Source organism: Chiloscyllium plagiosum, unplaced genomic scaffold (assembly GCF_037043375.1).
Source record: "Chiloscyllium plagiosum isolate Xiang-an unplaced genomic scaffold, Cpla_swu_hap1 HiC_scaffold_4, whole genome shotgun sequence".
Lineage (NCBI taxonomy): Eukaryota > Metazoa > Chordata > Chondrichthyes > Orectolobiformes > Hemiscylliidae > Chiloscyllium > Chiloscyllium plagiosum.
This window is the reverse complement of record NW_028270142.1, coordinates 117,462,198-117,481,280: the sequence shown is the minus strand read 5'-3', so window position 1 is coordinate 117,481,280 and position 19,083 is coordinate 117,462,198. Positions and strand designations below refer to the sequence as shown.

General features: G+C 40.5%; 1 protein-coding gene across 1 annotated transcript in view; it reads right to left on the bottom strand.

The window, feature by feature from the left end:
* The window catches only part of tg (thyroglobulin), a 367,649-nt gene that overhangs the window by 86,727 nt on the left and 261,839 nt on the right, over nucleotides 1-19,083 (bottom strand). Inside the window, exons 45-46 of the mRNA XM_087985879.1 lie at nucleotides 17,733-17,900; nucleotides 2,172-2,353 (exon numbers count right to left, since the gene is read on the bottom strand). Of these exons, the coding sequence (XP_087842005.1) occupies nucleotides 2,172-2,353; nucleotides 17,733-17,900 (350 nt within the window). The remainder of the gene's footprint in view (nucleotides 1-2,171; nucleotides 2,354-17,732; nucleotides 17,901-19,083) is intronic.

Sequence of the window (19,083 nt, the reverse complement as noted above, 5' to 3'; positions counted from 1 at the left end):
TTAAATGAGCGACTCCTCCTCCTAATTCAGATGTAAGTACCATTTTTCACAGTAACTTCAGTAACTGGGACTTCTGGCCTTCATCACACAATCTGGAACACAAATGGCTCACACAAAATGACATCTCTGTTCACGAATAAACGCTATCTGCTCATCATGATATTTCCAGCTATAGTACAGAACTCATTTTACAGAAAATCGAGAAAAAGCTAACAGCTCAATAGGCATATTTTACAATACCCAGGAAGTGACGGGGTGGAACTAGTTCTCGAGTGATATCTCCTTTTCCCACATTGATAATAAACTTCAACTCTACCAAGTAAAACAGTTTATATTTTTGGTATGTAAACCGCAGCAGACTGATACTCTAAATATAGCACACCAGATTTGTCATGTGCGACAGATGTGAATGTATTAGCCTTTGCTTTTGGTAACTTTTAGAAGGTAATGTTCTCCCAGTTTTCACTTTTCTCAATATTTTTCTGTCTCCAAAATGGATAACACAGCATTATGTCGATAAAGCACAAGCAAATCTCCGATACCTTGACTAAATGGTGATTCTTCACATCTGCCCAGAAAATGAGCATTTGCAAGCAATTTTGTATTGAAGTTGACTATTTAATAAGATGTCTTTTATATAAAGTCAAAGATAAAGAAAACAATTTTTTTTCACAAGGACAATTCCAATGATTCATACCCTCTTAATGAAGAAACTAGTTAATTTTCTGCTTTAAGCTAATACCATTGCCGACACATTGAGAAACCAATCTGGAATATTTTGGCTGTAGTTTTCTGCATATACTTTTTCCTGGAGCCTGCTTGTTCCATGTCTCTTCAGTATGGCTAATGCACTGTAATCTTCCATTCTGTACATCCAAACGTAGTCAATTCCCAAATACAATTCATTAGTGTAGTGTCTAAGGCCTCTCTTCATAGGCTCATTCTCGACTTGTCTCTTATCTTTGACTGATGACAGAGTTACATCATCATAATTTGCATGAATCGCATTATACCACCTCTCCTCCTGAAAGTCTATCTCTACGTGGTCTACATTATTCAAGTTGACTTTCATTTACTGGTCATTCTGCTATAAAGTGGGTTTCGTTAATGTGAATTCACTGTAACACAGTTGACGAACTGGGGACACTATATTTAAAGCGCTAACTTTTTAAAACTTGTAATCGCATTACAGGCAACACATCGCCAACACTTTAAGCGCTATTTTTAATAAGCGATTTTTCTATAATACGGGGTTGCACAAGAACACAATCATCATGTTTTAGAAGAATTACCTGTACTTATATATTCTTTGTAAATATTAATGTCTTTATGAACATCATTAAGACCACAATCACTGTTAACACAATTACCAATAATCCAACCAAAGTCTAAATTTCAATCTGGAAATCTGACTGGACATTCTGAATATGTTTTCTTGAGTTCAGCACTAAGATGATGGTGCAGTATTTTGTCTAGAGTAGTTGTACTACTTTATACATCAGCTGATTTAGTACATGTATGGCTGTCCCACAGCCAGTGACCTCTTGTCACTTAGCTTGAGTAAGAGCAATGCCTTTCTACTCGTTCTGTATATACTTCTAGGTTTCCTGACAATACAAGATAGGGATGTAACCAATTTTTCTCCCTAGTGAGATTGAGAGTCGAGTCCAGCCAAAGTGTGATTAGGATTGGGGCTACTGGGTCAGATGGTGAGAATAAACGGCAGTAACAGCCTACTGCTGTCTTTGGAGTCAGGAATAGTGTTCCTGCCTGTTCAAAATCCACAAATAAAGAGCTTTATTTGATCATGATGGTCCAACAGCCTTTTTAAGAGCATTCCTGGAAATACACCCAAAGCAATAGTAAAAGTTTAGTCTTGTGTCACAAATGACAACTAATGCCAACAAACTGGATTAGAAAAGAATGCAAAATTCTCACTGCAATTTTGAAAAGAGGCCTCCTTGAGGTCAATTAAAAAGAGCTTATGTAATTCAGCAGTGGTTCAAACATTGTTTCTGTATTAGCGAGGGTCTAAACCATTTGCATACATGTGTTGAACCATGCAATGTATCATGTGAAAACATGTCTGCTCACCTGATCCCCTTCAAAGCCATGTGAAACTATCAAGAATATGAGAGGAAAATTCTTCATATTCTGTGTAGTGGCCTTACCGTGTGGCATTCTCTAAAGCCCGAGAGAAGGCAGCGTAGTCAGCCAGAGAGTGCTGTAATGAGTAAAACCAAGTTGCTGCATCCTTGATGAGTGAGTTTGAGTTTTCTCCTCCCAGCGCATTCTGAAGAGCTTCATAGAAAGCTGTTTTACTTGTTGATTTTTCGGAAGATTCTTCAAACTTCTGAATAATACAAACCACAGCAAGAAAAAAATGTGAGTACAATTGTAAAAATATGTTCGGACATTTGAAAAGAATTAGAATTTAGTGCTCATCACAATGAGAGGTATCATGCATCCCCAGCTGCTCAAATGCAAACATCCAATGTTCCATAAAAGAATAACAAAAAATGTTAAAAATCATACAACATCTGGTTATAGTCCAACAGGTTTATTTGGAAGCATTAGCTTTCTATGTGGAATACATACTCCACAACCACCTGATGAAGGAGCCGCGCTTCGAAAGTTAGTGCTTCCAAATAAACCTGTTGGCCTATAACCAGGTGTTGTATGATTTTTAACTTTGTACACCCCAGTCCAATACCGGCACCTCCAAAACAAATAAAATGTGGAATTGAGTCAGGAAAAGGGCAGGTTTGTTCCTCAATTTGATTCAACTGATCTCTGCTTTTCAGCACAATGTGTGAAGGAGGAGAGATTCCTCCCAGCCTATTCCTGATGAAAGGCTTTTGTCCAAAACATCGATTTTCCTGCTCCTCGGATGCTGCCTGACCTGCTGTGCTTTTCCAGCACCACTCTAATCTAGACTCTGGTTTCCAGCATCTGCAGTCCTTGTTTTTACCCATTCCTCCCCAGTGACCAAGGCACTTTGGATTGTTTTTAACTTGATCTAATGAGATGGTAAATTGTTTCCTTGCAGTCTGCAGGGAATGAATTCTTCATCAGGGTTTGGCATTTGTAAGCACATAAAAATTCAGATCCAGATGAAATTGAGAATAATGGCTGCTCACCCAGATATCATACTAGGTTCAAACATATAGAAAATCCTGGGTGGGGTACCCTCATGAAGAGAATGTAAATAGAATTAGGTAAAACATTGACTCCCCCAGTCTCCTTCAGCCCTGCAATTGTGGAGGTAAAATATTAACTGAGTGCAGAGGAGATAAAATGCCCACTGGCTGTTAAAACTAAAAGCTGCATCTACACATTATTTAATAAAAAAAGTGAAAATTGAAGTAATATGTGCAATTGTACAGTGCTTTTCTTGATCAATCTTAAGGTTCCTTAAACATCCCCCCACAGATAGGATTGGGGCATTGGAATGCATTGGAACATTGTACATTCTAATGTCCCAATCCTATTTGTGGGGCACTTCCACAAGAAAGATATGTTGAATTAGAACAGACCAACTCCAGTCAGGAATTTCATTTTGTAAATATTTTCTTCGGCAGCTTGAGCACATAGATAATAAAAACTTATGAATGTTGGTTCTCAACATTCTTGGCAACAGAATTAAACCTTCTTGTACTTTGCTTTTAAGCTTCTGTGATACAGAGCTGCAGCAGTTTTCCAATGGGCACCGTAGCTGTTCGCAGTGTACCATCCAGGAAGATCAAAAAGAATGAGGGCGGGACTGTGGGGTACAAATAACTCAAGTAGGCAAAAGTGAGGAATGCAGATGCTGGAAACCAGAGTTTAGATCAGAGTGGTGCTGGAAAACCACAAAAGGTCAGGCAGCACAAGCCCTCATTCTGGTAATGAGGATTCTGCGGCGTTGACAACTCTATATTTTTCATTTCCAGTGATAATTTTTTGGTATCATTCCTTTTTTTTGAGACTTTCCAGTGGTTTGATACAACTGTGCTGCTTGCTACATCAATTCAGGAGGATCTTGAAAATCAACAGCATTGCTGTTTGTCCAAGTCACTTGTAGACCAAATAAAACAGCAGATTCTCTTCCTGAAAGGGAAATGGAGAGCCAGATAGAATTTTACAACTATGTTTTCTTGGTCACTGTTAATTCCACATTTTATTGAATTTCAATTTTACTGTCTGCCATTGTGAGCCTTGTCTCCAGAGCATGTGCCTGGGGTTTTGGATTACCAATGCACTGACACTATCACTACGTAATCACCTTGACAATAACGCTCACCTCTTTGCTTTTCTTCTCTAGGTTGACTGACTGACTTTTTATTTCAGGGCATGAGCAGCCTGGCTCCTTGTAATATTCAGCACAAAGTACCAATTATATAAGGCAAGTGGGCGGTGCAGGGTTTGGGGGGGGTGGGGGGTGGCAGCGGGCGTAGTTTGCATAAGGCCTCGTTATCAAATACACTGAATGCACAGATATTATAAATAACTCATTACCTTTGGAACCAGAAAAAGCTATAATCAGTACAAGAGTAAAAGGTTGTATCAAGAGGGGTGACCTCATAGAGGTTTACAAAATTATGAGGGACATGGATAGGATAAAGAGACAAAGTCTTTTCCCTGTGGTCAGGGAGACCAGAACTAGAGGACATAGGTTTAGGGTGAGAGGGGAAAGATATAAAAGAGACCTAAGAGGCAACTTTTTCATGCAGAGGGTGGTTCGTGTATGGAATGAGCTGCCAGAGGATGTGGTGGAGGCTGGTACATTTGCAACAATTAAGAGGCATTTGGATGGGTATATAAATAGGAAGGGTTTGGAGGGATATGGGCTGGGTGCTGGCAGGTGGGACTAGATAGGGTTGGGATATCTGGTCGGCATGGACGGGTTGGACTGAGGGGTCTGTTTCCATGCTATACATCTCTATGACTTTATAATTCAAGACAGACTTTACAATTTCTGAGAGCTCATCAGTCTTAATAAACCTGATTCTTGGTACCCTTCTTTGACAAGGATGCGGATTCAAAACCTTACCACACAAGCAATGTGCCTTTCCTGTGGTTCTGTATTTAAGCTCTTTTGGTGGATATCATGCTATTGCTGACAAGATTAGAGTGGTGTTGGAAAAGCACAGCAGATCAGGCAGCATCTGAGGAATAGGAAAAATTGATGTTCCGGGCAAAAGCCCTTCATCAGGAATGAATCCCAGCCTCATTCCTGATGAAGGGCTTTTGCCCGGAACATCAATTTTTCTTGCTCCTCAGATACTGCCTGACCTGCTGTGCTTTTCCAGCACCACTCTGATCTAAACACTACAAATAACTCAAGATGAAACAAATAACTAAACTAGGAAGTTGTCATCTCTACAGCACGTGTACACAAAAGGGGGACACTTCTTCGAAGGATCTATTTGACTGAAACTTCTCACCAGAGATAGCACACTACTTTTTGAATGAGTAATTATTAACTTACAGGCATATGTGTCAATATTAAAATAAATTGAATTGATACTGCTTTCTCTGACTCACAGGCAGTAATTTATCAGCATTAGGATTAAGAATAGATTGCTGACAATTTCCGTGATAATTCTGACACTTTGACTGGTTTTTGGTTAATTAGAACACAAAGGCTTGAGACCAAAACAAATACATCAATATAACTTACTCAGTCAAATGTTAGGATAGCCATGTTATTGGAATGCTAACACTAAATTAATAATTCATACATTGACTCAAACATAGACACAAAAATGCTGGAAATGCTGAGCAGCTCAAGAAGCATCTATGTAGAGGAATAGAGTCAACATTGCAATTTTTTGTTTTTGATCTAGGATTCCAGCAGTATTTGGCTTTTACACAAATTCAAGCATCTGCATTAAGTAAAAATAACATTTAAATTCTTTTTCACTCTCTCCACTGATTTTATTTAAATTTTCTGAAGATAGGAGTGCAGTAAATTTTGTGTTCTTAGAAGGGACCATTATATCAGTGCAAAGAAACATTTTCTGCCTTTTGCTAATTTCAGTGTCTTCCTCCTTTCCCTACTGTCCAAGTCCTTGAGCTTCTCCTCATAATTTAGAACTGCAAGCTATGAAATGGCTTTGTGCATGGGAAATTGTGTCTCACTAACGTGCTTGAGTAATGAAGAGGATTGATGGGGGCAAAGCAGTAAACGTGATCTATATGGACTTCAGTAAGGCGTTTGAAAAGATTCCTCATGGTAGGCTGGTTAGCAAGGTTAGATCATATGGAATACAGGGAGAACTAGCCATTTGGATACAGAATTGGCTCAAAGGTAGAAGACAGAATGTGGTGGTAGAGGGTTGCTTTTCAGACTGGAGGCCTGTGACCAGGAGTGTGCCACACAAATCCATGCTGGGGCCACTGCTTTTCATCATTTATATTAATGACTAATAGAGTCAGAGAGTTATAGAATCATAGAGATATACAACACAGAAACAGACCTTTCTACTCCCATTTGCCAGTACTTGGCCCATATCCCTCTAAACCCTTCTATTCATATACCCACCCAGATGCCTTTTTAATTGTCATAATTGTACCAGCCTCCATCACTTCCTCTGGCAGCTCAATCCATACATGCACCACCCTCTGCATGAAAACGTTGCCCCCTTAAGTCCTTTTAAATCTTTGCCTTATATGTGACATTGGCATATGAAGAAGTAGTAGGTCATTTAACCTCTTAAACCTGCTTTGTCACTTGATAAGATTTTGACTGATCTTTAATGTGGAATCAAATTATTTTTGCTGTATACCCAAATTATCTTTTGACACCCATTTCTGCTGAGGTTATGGTAACAGAGCACGAGGAATTGCCCAATACCTGAGAATGTGTAGAACAATGACAGAAAATGCTGGAAGAACTCAATAGGTCTGGCAGCATTATCAGATGGACTGCAGAGGTTCAAGAATGCAGTTCAACCTCAGTGCAATCTTTTCAAGGGCCATTTATGAATTGGCAATAAATGCTGTCCTAACCAGCAATGACCACATCTCAAGAATGAATGAAAAGCATCTGTGAGAGTGTTAGAGCTCTAAAGAAGAGGCATTGGACTCAAAGCATTAACTCTGTTTCTCTCTCAACAGATAGAGCATAGAGAGCTTTTACAGCATAGAGACAATACTGGTCACCAAATATCCATCCATTCCAATCCTGTTTTGATCCATAGCCTTATATGCCATTGCATTTCAAGTGTTCATCAAAATAGTTCTTAAGTGTCTTGAGGATTCACGTACCACCATCTTGTTAGGCAGTGTGCTCCAGATACTCAACTGGCTGGGTGCAAACATTTTTCCTCAAGTCCCCACTAAATTGCTTACCCCTTACCTTAAAACTGCTCCCTGGTTACTGGCTGATTACTGACTACTAAGAGCAAATGTTTCTCCCTATCTATACTATCTATGTCCTTCAGAATTTGCAATGTCAATCAGATACCCCCTCAGTCTTCTCTGCTCTAATGAAAACAATCCCAGCCTATCTAATCTCTCTTCATAGTTCATTTCTCCAGTCCAAGCTGGTGAATTTCTTCTGCATCCTCTAATGACCAATCACATCTTTTCTCTAGTAATGCTGACCAGAACTGCACACTACTCCAGCTGTAGCCGAGCAATGTTCTACACCACTCCATCATAACCACCTTGCTCTTGTATTCAATGCTTTCTTGTATTCAATAAAGGCAAGCATTCTTTATGTCTTCTCAACACCTTATTGACTTGTCCTGCTGCTATGGACAAACAAACACACTTTGTCCCTTTGTACTTCCTGGGATCCTGCCATCAATGTTTACTCCCTTACTCTTTTAGTTAATAAATTATCCTTAAATAATAAATTAAGAGCCCATTTAATCTCCTCCCTTGCAACCTTTAGCAGCCTCGGATACATCTTAAATGGGTTTGGTGACTTGTCCATTTTCAAGCCTGCAAAAACTGTTAATACCTCTCCACTCTCAATACTAATTCATTCGAGTATAATACAATCCCCTTACTGATTTCTACATCAATCCCACAGCAGGCCCTCAAATCTTGCTATCTGCCATATCCAGGGTAAACACATGGCAATGTGCATGTCTGGGCTGACAATGTTTGGTGTACTGTCAGTGTGTGGTGGGCTGTTCCAGAATCAGCACCTGGTAAGATGGGATGGAAATTGAACATGAGGCATACCATAGGATATACTAGGTAATTAGTGAGCTGAGTTTGGTAAGACATGGTGAGAGAACTTTGGATCTTGTGGCAAGAATCACCAAACGATTCGATGCAACTTAGACTTAGCCAAAAAGAAAGTAAGATTCAGGCATGGTGTCCATTATCCAGGGTGAGGGTGGGTTGGTCTATGGGACTTAAGAAATCAATTGTTGTGTTAAAGACAATCAAGTTTACATCAATTATTTTAAGGATGATTCTACTCATGGATAACGTAAAAAAAAATCTGAATGAGTTGACAGAGGTGCTGGCAAATTAGCCTTTACTTTCTGGAATCATGTACAACAGAGGGAAAAAGTGACGACTGCAGATGCTGGAGATGGGCTGACAATTTTCCTGAAGGGCTTATGCCCGAAACATCGATTCTCCTGCTCCTTGGTTGCTACCTGACCTGCTGCGCTTTTCCAGCAACACAGTTTTCATCATGTACAACAGAGTCAGGTTTTATGGAAAAGATTGAATAGCTTATTGGCCTGAAACTGGAAACTAAAAGCAAAAATAAGGTCAAGTGATTAATGGTTTCAATTGATGGTTGTTTAGACAAGAATGAAGATTAAAATTAGAGAGTCTGAAAACAGAACATTTTTTTATGAAGGTGAGATGTGAGATTGAGTAAAATCAGTGAAATTTGCATTTATTGTTCACTTGCTGTCTATAAAGTAATAATTTTTACTCGATCTTGTTTAGTCAAATGCTTCGGGGTTTACTTTCTGAAGAACTAGAGGAGCCATTTCAAGTATGAAATAATATCAAGTTCAGATACTAAAGAACTCCACTCATTGATCATAAAGTTAGATAAAGGGCAGAATGTGAATAGGCCAAACATAAAATACTTAGGCTATTTAGAACAGTGGTAAGCACCTGAGAAAAATGCCTAAGGCAAGAGTCTAAAGTTGTAACATTTTCAATGTCCTGGAATTGTATTACCAATTTGCAGGGCTCTCAATGTCTCTGTGGAAGAAAGGAGGTTGGATATTTTGTAAAATAATCTATTAAACAGTCCTCCCCCACAATATTTTGAAGGTGAAGTTCTTGGTTGGTATTTGTGAAGTTTAAAGTTTAACTCCACATTAACAAAATCTTTTCTTATGGATGGCAACAAGAGCGAATGAAACTGAAACACAGGAGTGTCAGTCCACACCTTGACTTTGGACTATTCAACAAAGTCAACAACAGAACAATGGCAAGAATGGTGGAACAGGCTACAGGGGCTGAAAAGTCACTTCTGCTTCCAATGCCTATGCCTATATTCTGCATGTGTCTATCAGTCAGAGGCAATATGCAAAATTGAGCCGATTTTGAGTTTTTTCACATCTATAAAAGATCATGTAGGTTGTTTAGCTGGGGCCATATCTTGGTATGGTGGGAATGAGAGGTCAAGGGGATTGTTCACCAGAGAAAATGAGTCTCCACTCAGCAGTCACTGCTGCAGTGTCGGAGTTTACAAACTCTAATGATCAAACTATGGCAAAATTGAGGACTGTAACCCACAGTTTAGTGACCCCTGATCTACACAATTCATTTCAAAACCTCCCCATAATGAGATCAATATTCAGAATACTCTGTGGTTGAAGAGATTTTTCTGAATTTCCTATTGGATTTCTTGGTAAGTATTTTATATTGATGGCGTTTAGTTAGGCTCCTAGACACAAAAGGAAACATTCCCTCTGTAGCTACTTGATCAAAACCTTTCATAATTTTACAGATGTCTATGAGGTACCACTTAGCCTTCTTTTTCAATCAAGAAAAGCCCAAGATTATTAAACCTTCCCTATAAGTATATGCAAGTATTTCTGGCAATTTCTATTGACGTCTTCTTTGATTTCTCTCCAGTACCTCTATAACTCTTTTATAATATGATGACTAGAACGGCACCAAGCACACTCAGTGTGGTATAACTACGGTTCCATATAGTTTTGGTATAAAATCCTTACTTTTCAATTCTATCCTTCCAGACATGTTATACCTGGTGCTTTGTTACATTTCTTAATGCATTTCTAACCTGCAATAAAATGTTTAGTAATTACTGTATTTGCACTCAGAGATTAGAATGATTCTCTACCCATGTAGCCAGTCATTTTAACACAGCCCATTAGTATATCCTCAGCATGCTGCAATGTTCCAGCGAATCACAGCGCAAACTGCAGGAACAATATCTTATCTTCAGACTAAGCACTTTACAACCTTATGGACTTAATATTGAGTTCAACACCTTCAAATTGTGAACCAGCTCCCATTCATTCCTTTTCCTTTAGCTTTACTTGGTGCATTCTCTGTCATCATGTCCTTTATCACTGCCCTACTCCAGTGGAACTATCTGTTCTTTCCAGTCTGGCAGTTCTGCCTTTCTCACATTCTGATCACTTAATCTGCATTACCAAAACCCTTTCTCACCCAGCATTCCAGCCTTCTACTATTGCATAAATGTTGCCACCTTCACATTTCACATCAGCTCTGATGAAGTCAGCATGGATTTAGTAAGGGGAGGTCATGCCTGACAAACCTGTTACAATTCTTTGAAGAGGTAACAAGTAGGTTAGACCAGGGAAACCCAGTGGATATTATCTATCTAGACTTCCAAAAGACCTTTGATAAGAAGCCTCATGGGAGGCTGCTGAGTAAGGTGAGGGCCCATGGTGTGCAAGGTGACCTACTGGCATGAATTGAGGATTGGCTGTCTGACAGAAGGCAGAGAGTTGGGATTAAAGGTTCTTTTTCATAATTTCAGCCGGTGACAAGTGGTGTCCCACAGGGTTCAGTGTTGGGGCCGCAGCTGTTCACTTTATATATTAATGATCTGGATGAAGGGACTGGGGGGCATTCTGGCGAAGGTTGCCAATGATACCAAGTTAGATGGACAGGCAGGTAGTACTGAGGAGGTGGGAGGCTGCAGAAAGACTTAGATAGTTTAGGAGAGTGGTCCAGGAAATGGCTGAAATTCAACGTGAGTAAATGAGAAGTCTTGCACTTTGGAAAAAAACAATACAGGCATAGGCTATTTTCTAAATGGTGAGAAAATTCATAAAGGCAAAGTACAAAGGGATCTGGGAATACTAGTCCAGGATTCTCTAAAGGTTGACTTGTAGTTTGATGCCATGGTTAAGAAAGCAAATGTAATGTTGTCATTTATCTTAAGAGGGTTGGAATATAAAAGCAGGGATGTGGAAACTTACAAAATAATGTATGGCTTAGAAAGGGTGGATGCTGGGAATTTGTTTCCGTTAGGCAGGGAGACTAGCACCCGTGGGCACAGCCTTAGAATTAGAGGGGGTCAATTTAGTATGGAAACAAGGAGTCATTTCTTCAGCCAGAGAGTGGTCGGCCTGTGGAATTCATTGCCACAGAGTGCAATGGAGGCCGGGACGTTAAATATCTTCAAGGCAGAGATTGACAAATTCTTGATCTTGCAAGGAATTAAGGGCTATGGGAAGAGTGCGGGTAAGTAGAGTTAAAATGCCCATCAGCCATGATTGAATGGTGGAGTGGACTCGATGGGTCAAATGGCCTTACTTCCTTTCCTATGTCTTATGGTTTTATGGTCTTAAGTCATCTCGACTCGAAATGTTAGCTTGCTCTCTCTTCATGGATGCTGCCTGACTCACTATGATTTCCAACAATTTTTGTTTTCAGTTCCTCCACCCAACCGAGGCTTGCACTTTCCAACTAATTACTGACTTTGCAGTTCTCTCTGCCAAGAATGACCTTCCTATTCTTCCTGTATTATAGTAAAGCTGTATATCAAAAGTGGTTAATTTGCTGTAAAATGCTTTGGAACATCTGGACGTTATGAAAGGTGCTATATAAATCTTGATGTCCCAAAGCAATTTACAGCAAATTAACCACTTTTGATATGCAGTTACTTAGACAAAAACAGAAGTTTCTGGAAAAGCTCAGTAGGTCTGGCAGCATCTGTGAAGAGAAATCAGAGTTAACATTTCAGGTCTGGATCTGATTTCTCTTCACAGATGCTGCCAGACCTGCTGAGTTTTCCCAGCAACTTCTGTTTTTGTTTCTGATTTACAGCATCTTCAGTTTTCATAATTTACATAGATATTGATTAAAGTAAATACATACACTGCATTACAATCCACTTCTCTTTTTGAACAACTTGCATAATCCACACCTATTAGGATGCCTACCTCAAAGTAAGATGTATAGCATGTAACTTGCCTTCAAAGCTTTACCAGTGCTGCTCCTGTGCCAGTTAAACTAAGACAAGCAAGAAAAAACACACATCCTGACTTTCTGGTTGAATTATGCTTTACTGCTTGTAGAACACAGATCCTTACTTTGCTGTTGTTTAAATTTCTACTTATTCAATGAAGATAATGCTTAACCTTTTTAACTTTGTTTCTTTTACTACTTCGTCCCTAAATTTTTTGTACCCTGGTGTGTTTGTACCTAAGATGGCTCCATCTGAGGAGGTGTTATACACTTTTCACTGTTCTTCTGTACTTGACTACACAATACAATAAGATCTAAACTAAATCTAAAATGTTCCGATGCAAGCATGTGCAAATCTGACCAATCATAGTGTATTATAACATGATAATGGCATAATATCAACATTGCTGTCTATCTGTGATTCACTTGCTTATTAACCGAATGATAGTGCCGATTATTTAGATGCTTCCCGTTACCCAAAATGTTGCCATTTCCTGGCACTAATACAGAACACATCATCTTACTTATGCTTATTTCTGGCAGGAAGGATTTTATCAGCACCTTGCTGAGCAAGCATCTGTAAACTTCAGCTTAAAAAGGATCAAAGCCTTCAATTAATGAGCTAGTCTAGTGCCTCTGTGTTGTTAACAATAAATACACATGTTTCTCCACAGGGTCTGAAAGTTAACAGCTATGAAAACTCAAATTCAGAGACAGTAAGCTGTTCAATTCCACAACTGAATCTGCTAGGCAACTGACAGAGCATGTGGGGCACTGCTGCCCTGCAGTTTGAACAAGGGATAAAAGTATAAAATCTATTATCTAAAATTAATGGATTACGCTCCTAAAATGGTTAAATGCATGTCAAATGAATGTTATACACAGGTGTCTAATTTAGCGGTTAGAGGAATTTTAGATGAGTGCATTAGATCATTGTTTACTTATGTGCCATCCCTAAATTCTCTGGGCATAAAGTCTCTTAGTACCCATTGTTTAAATTAAGCAGAAGTTAGCAAACTTTGCTGGCTGGTGGTCAAAAGGAAAGTGGCAAAGGTATTGGAGGAAGGCAAAGGCTATTGTTGAGTTATGACTAATTAGAAACTACATGTAGCTGCAATTCAGTCCTTTAAACAGGAGTGGAGGGAAACAAACAGAGATAAAGGATGGTATTCTGGGCCTACCCGGAGTATTTAGAAAGGTGGGAGGGCGAACATAATTGAGCGGGTGATCAAACTTCAGATTTCTGACAGTGTGTTAAAGTGGGACAGCCATCCTGGTAATGGTTGGGAACCTCTTTACATTCATTAACATGCCATAAATACTCATGATTTAGAGGTGCTGTTGTTGGACTGGGGTGGACAAAGTTAAAAATCACACAACACCAGGTTATTGTCTAACAGCTTTATTTGGAGGCACTAACTTTTGAAGCGCTGCTTCTTCATCAGGTGGTTGTTGAGCAGAATCACACGACACAGAATTTATAGCAAAAGGATTGGAGTGTAATATTAAACAAATTTAGCTCGAGTCTTTCATCTTTTCGGGTGATCGTGTTAGTTTCGGTTCCTTCATATGTAAATCCCAGAACTTTTTTAAAGTTACATTCTCAAGATAGCTTTTAACAATCGGTGCCATCTCAGCTCAGATAATGCATTGAAGGCGTGAGGTTAAAATCTGTCTGTGTCCAGCATTAGGCCAGACTGATTCTATTTCTAAAGTGGGATTTACAGAAGTTTCAGTACCATTGAGTAGTGCACCATAAGAGGGACTACTGAAGCCATTGCAGCTAGTTGCTGATCAGTCAGTACCAATGTTGGAAGTGCATTCAGTTGACTAGGGATAATGTCACCCTACACGAAGGTGAGGACTGCTGATGATGGAGAATAGAGTCGAAAGTGTGGTGCTGGAAAAGCACAGGAGGTCAGGCAGCATCGAGGAGCAGGAGAATTGCTGTTTCAGGCAAAAGTCCTTCATCAGGAAGTCACCTATATCTCCCGCACACACACTGCAGGAGAATCTGCAGCCTGCTGCTTTGGAGGAAACAGCAGCACACTGTAGGATCGAATTTCCTCGCCACCAGCATCTTTCAAACTACATGTGGAGATTCTTGTGGCACTTCCCAATTGCCAGTTAACAAGTATATTCATGAAATCTGTCATGCCCAGGGGTGGCTCATGAGAATATGGGGTACCCTCAGAACACAAGAATAATGACCCCAGCACAGAATTCATACCCCCACCACCCCCTCCCTCCAGACTGATGCTGCACAGTGCTACAATGTTGCCCACGCATTTGCAAGGAACATCATTGAACAGACAAGTGATGCTTTTCCGCTGCCTGGACTGGTCAGGACAAGAATTCCAATGCCATGTCTCCAGGATAGTGAATGTTTGCTGTGCCTGAACAGTCCAACGCAATAACAGACTGACAGCCTAGAAGAGGGGAATGTGGACCGATGAGGAAGAAGGGGAATCTGACAGAGATGTTGTGGGAGACAGCATTGATGATGTTGCTACTGCAGAAACTAGGGCAGTACTGAGGTTGGCTAACAGGCCTGAAAGAGCCTAAATGCAGTGAATAAATTACTTTGAACTAATATACGTGGAGATTCAGAGCTAGGAGACTACAATGACATTCCTGCTCTGTCAGAAACGTTTGATTCTGAACATTCAGGCCGTATACTCCTTTGTTCAGCCTTGAATGGAAGTTAGTTTGTTCACCTTGCTCCAATGATTGAGTGCTCAGCTTCTGGGTGTGAACATCAGTGTGCAGTGTACTGGAATACATTTCTGAAACATCAGTGAGCAAGGGACGTTCAAACAATGCTGAGATATGGAGGGCTGATACAATGCTGAATGACATACTAAACCTGTACATCTATCTTAAGGTTACTCCCAGAGGGCAGCAGAGATTGGAAGCCTCAATACTCAAGGTACAGCTCAACATGACACACACAAATGCCAGTTGAGATGAATGCCCTTCAAAGGTGGTTTTGAGAGAATCAAAATAAATCAGAAACATCAATAGATATGAAAAGACCACATTAATATAGTAAGGTGTGGTATAGTTGTGAATAGCTGGGATGCAAATTACACAAAGGCAAGGCAAGGCAATGTAAGGCAGGGATACTGTGAACATGTGCAGGTAGACTCAGAGTGAGTGGGCACTAGGAGCGTAACGAAACAGGCCTGAGATGCAGCTGGTTTCAGTTCATTAGAGGTGTGTGTGTGTCTATCTGTCTGTCTCTGAGTGCACAGTATCCTTGCAGCAGCATTACAATGACAGTTGTGACCTGAGGTGCAGCATTAAAATGTAGAATTGTCCTGTAAGTGGTTCTGAGATGTGCTATGCGAGATATGGGATGCATGTGGCTGGAATCTGCCCTGAAATTTTGGTGCCCAGTGTCCAACATGGAAGATCTTTCGAGCAAACAACAAGACGATATTCATGTCGAGAGTTCTCCATGCCTGATTCGTGAGGTGCATCTGGTAAAATAGGCAGCTGAGTGTTGATGACGTAAATGTTGGCATTAATGAGGTATTTAAGAAGTTTTAACCTTTCCCAACAGAAAACCTGCCACTGTCTAGGGAGCATGCCACTGAGCTAAAGCATAAACAATAGAGAAAGATGCCCCTGAAATTGCGATGAGCCTTGTGGGATTTCTTGTCCAATTCTATCACATTTCTTGCCATAGCCCAAATCTCTCAGATCCATATAAGGTTTTGTCCAGTGTTTCTGAAAACAAAGTTCTTTCTGAGGCACAACACTATATTCCATATTCTCTCCTCAGACCTCACTTTGAGTGCAGTGCCCCAGTGGGATTTACACAGCAAGTAGATAACAAAACAATGCTGCTGAGACAGAGAGAGAGAGAGAGAGAGAGAGAGAAAGAATGAGAGACCACCAATATTAGACTTAAGTAGTAAAGAATAAGACAGTGGAGGTAAAGTATTGATGCAAAGACAGATGATTAGAAATGAAGGAAATATTTCAGAAACTTGTGGTGATTCAGTTTTATGCCTCACAACAGGGAAGGCTGAGGTGGGAGAGAGGGGTGTGTGTGGTGGTGAGGATCTGATTGAGTTGTATAAATCTGAGGGGCTCAGACAGTGTGGATCAGGAAAGGGCTTTTCCCTTAATAGAGGGATCAATAACCACAGAGCACAGCTAAGGAGCAGAAGGTTCAGAGGGGACTTGAGGCAAAAAAATGTTCATTCAGAGGGTTGTAGATATCTGGAACTAAAAGGGAACTAAAAGTAGTAGAGATGGAAACCCTCAAGACATTTAAAATGAAACACCATGGTTTACAAGGCAATGAGTGTTGGAAAATGGGTTTAGAATAGATAAATACAGTTCTGAAAAGGTTATATCAGACCCGAAATGTTAACTCTGTTCCTCTCTCCATGGATGCTGCCAGACCTGCTGGGTCTCTTCAACATTCTCTTTGTTTGTTTCAGACTTCCATCTTCCATAGTATTTTGCTTTCATTAGAATAGATAGATATTTGATGACCTGCATGAACATGATCAGTCCAAGAGTCTCCTTCCATGCGGTAAAGCCTCCATGACACTAATTTACTGGAAGTTATCAATTGCTTTGAAATTTACAGATGATTTAATCAGAGCTTGAACTCAATAAAAGATTTCCCTTCAGCACCTGCAAGTAATTCCAAATTCCCTTAGGATTTGAAAACATGGAACTGAGAATTGTGATAGAGAATAATTGTTGATTATGAGAGTGGTTTGGTTCTCTACAGTGTCATTAGATTAATTTTGATGTGTAAGAAATCACTTAATGAAAAGGATAGGGTTCACGACAAGTCAAATCATACATGCTCACTGGAAGGACAGATTCTGATTGGACAAATAACCCTTTCATGTCTCTTCAAAGGTACTGACTTACACTGGTTACAGGAACCTCACCTGAGTGGTTTAGCTTAGCTCAATATGTGTTAGAAAATATTAGCAAGTTGTTTGATTAGGGGTCACTTTAATTGAATCTCCATCATAGAGTCACTCAAAATCTACACAAGTGTATATAAACAAACACATGCACATATATCTCCCAGCAGGAATCATTGGCTGGTAAACAGAAGCAAGAACTGAGCAGCTCTTCCCTTCCTTACCCCCCAACAGACCAATGTCAGTTGTAGGATGTTTATTTCCAACTCAAATATGTAACTAATTAAATATTAATTCAGAGCATTCCTAATCTATCAGATTTAGTCACACAGTAGGCATGAATTCACCATCTAGCCTTATTGAATGATCAGTGTTGTGTCAGTCCACAAGAGGTTAATTGTTTCACAGCTAAGAATACATTCCAACATTCTTAAAACAAAGTTTTGATCTCACCTTGAGTGTTTTTGATCTTCTAACAAGCCCATCCTCCTCTGCGCTCCCAATCAATAAATCGACCTTGTGATATCGGCCGTGGGTTAGGGCAGTGACAGGAGGTTCCTGCAGATAAACCCCGTCCACTATGGGACCCCATGAATGGAATGGTCCACTGACAGCTAATAGCTGTGGAAACACAAAACAAACCAACATTCACCTTCAGACCTGAACCTGAATATGAAAATTTGCATTCATTTACGCAAATGAATTTACTGAAGAACATCAGAAATATTAGATGAAGAAAGGCCCACGTTCATCAGGTTTCCTCACTGATCATAAAATGCAACAAAAAATTGAGCTGTTGCTTACCCATCTCAATTGATCTCTTAAAAATTAACACTTTTAAAATTTATTGTGTGTGAGAGTGAAGCGTCTGGGCCAGCAATTTTTTTTTCCCTTATTGCCCTCGAGAAGATGGTGGTGAGCTACCTTTTTGAACCATTGCACTCCATTTTGTGAAGGTACACTGACAATGCCATTAGTGAGGCTGCTCCAGGATTAGGGTTAGGCTCCTCCCTCACTGAACCCCTCGTCCCTCACGCTGAACCCCCTCCCTCATCACATCTTGACACCTCTCCTCCCTTATCCTGACCCCCTCCTCCTTCACATTGCACACTGACACCCCACCCCTCACACTGCATTCTGACACCATATCCTCCCGTATCCTGACCCCCTCCACCCTCACACTGTATTCTGATTCCCTCTTCCCTCCAATGCACCCAAGCACCTCCTCCCACACACTGACACCCCCTCTCTCACACTGCACCGTCACTCCTATCTTACCTCATCCTGATCCCCTTTTCCTTCACACTGCACCCTACTCCCCTCCCTCCTCACCCTGATCCCCTCCTCCTTCACACTACACACTGACATCTCCTTCTCCCTCACACTACACACTGACCCCCCTCCTCCCTCACACTACACACTGACCCCCTCCAGCCCCCACATTACACACTGACCCCCCTCCTCCCTCACGCTGCACTTTGATCCCTCTCCCTCCTCACCCTGACACCCCTCTTCCCTCACACTACACATTGACCCCCTCCTCCCTCATGCTGAACTCTGACTCTCTCCTCCCACACTTTGACCCCAGTTCTCCCTCACACGGCACTCTGAGCCCTTCTCAGTTCTTCATCAAAAAGCCACCTGAATATGTTTTTGCAATAGGCATTGTCAGATATTAGCAGGTACAGTTTACGTTTTAGACGTGCGTGACTTGCACAAACAGAGTACATGAGGCATTTGCAGCCTTTTCTTTACTTGTTCATCCATTTCTAATATTATGAGGAAACATTTTTTCTCCTTAAGG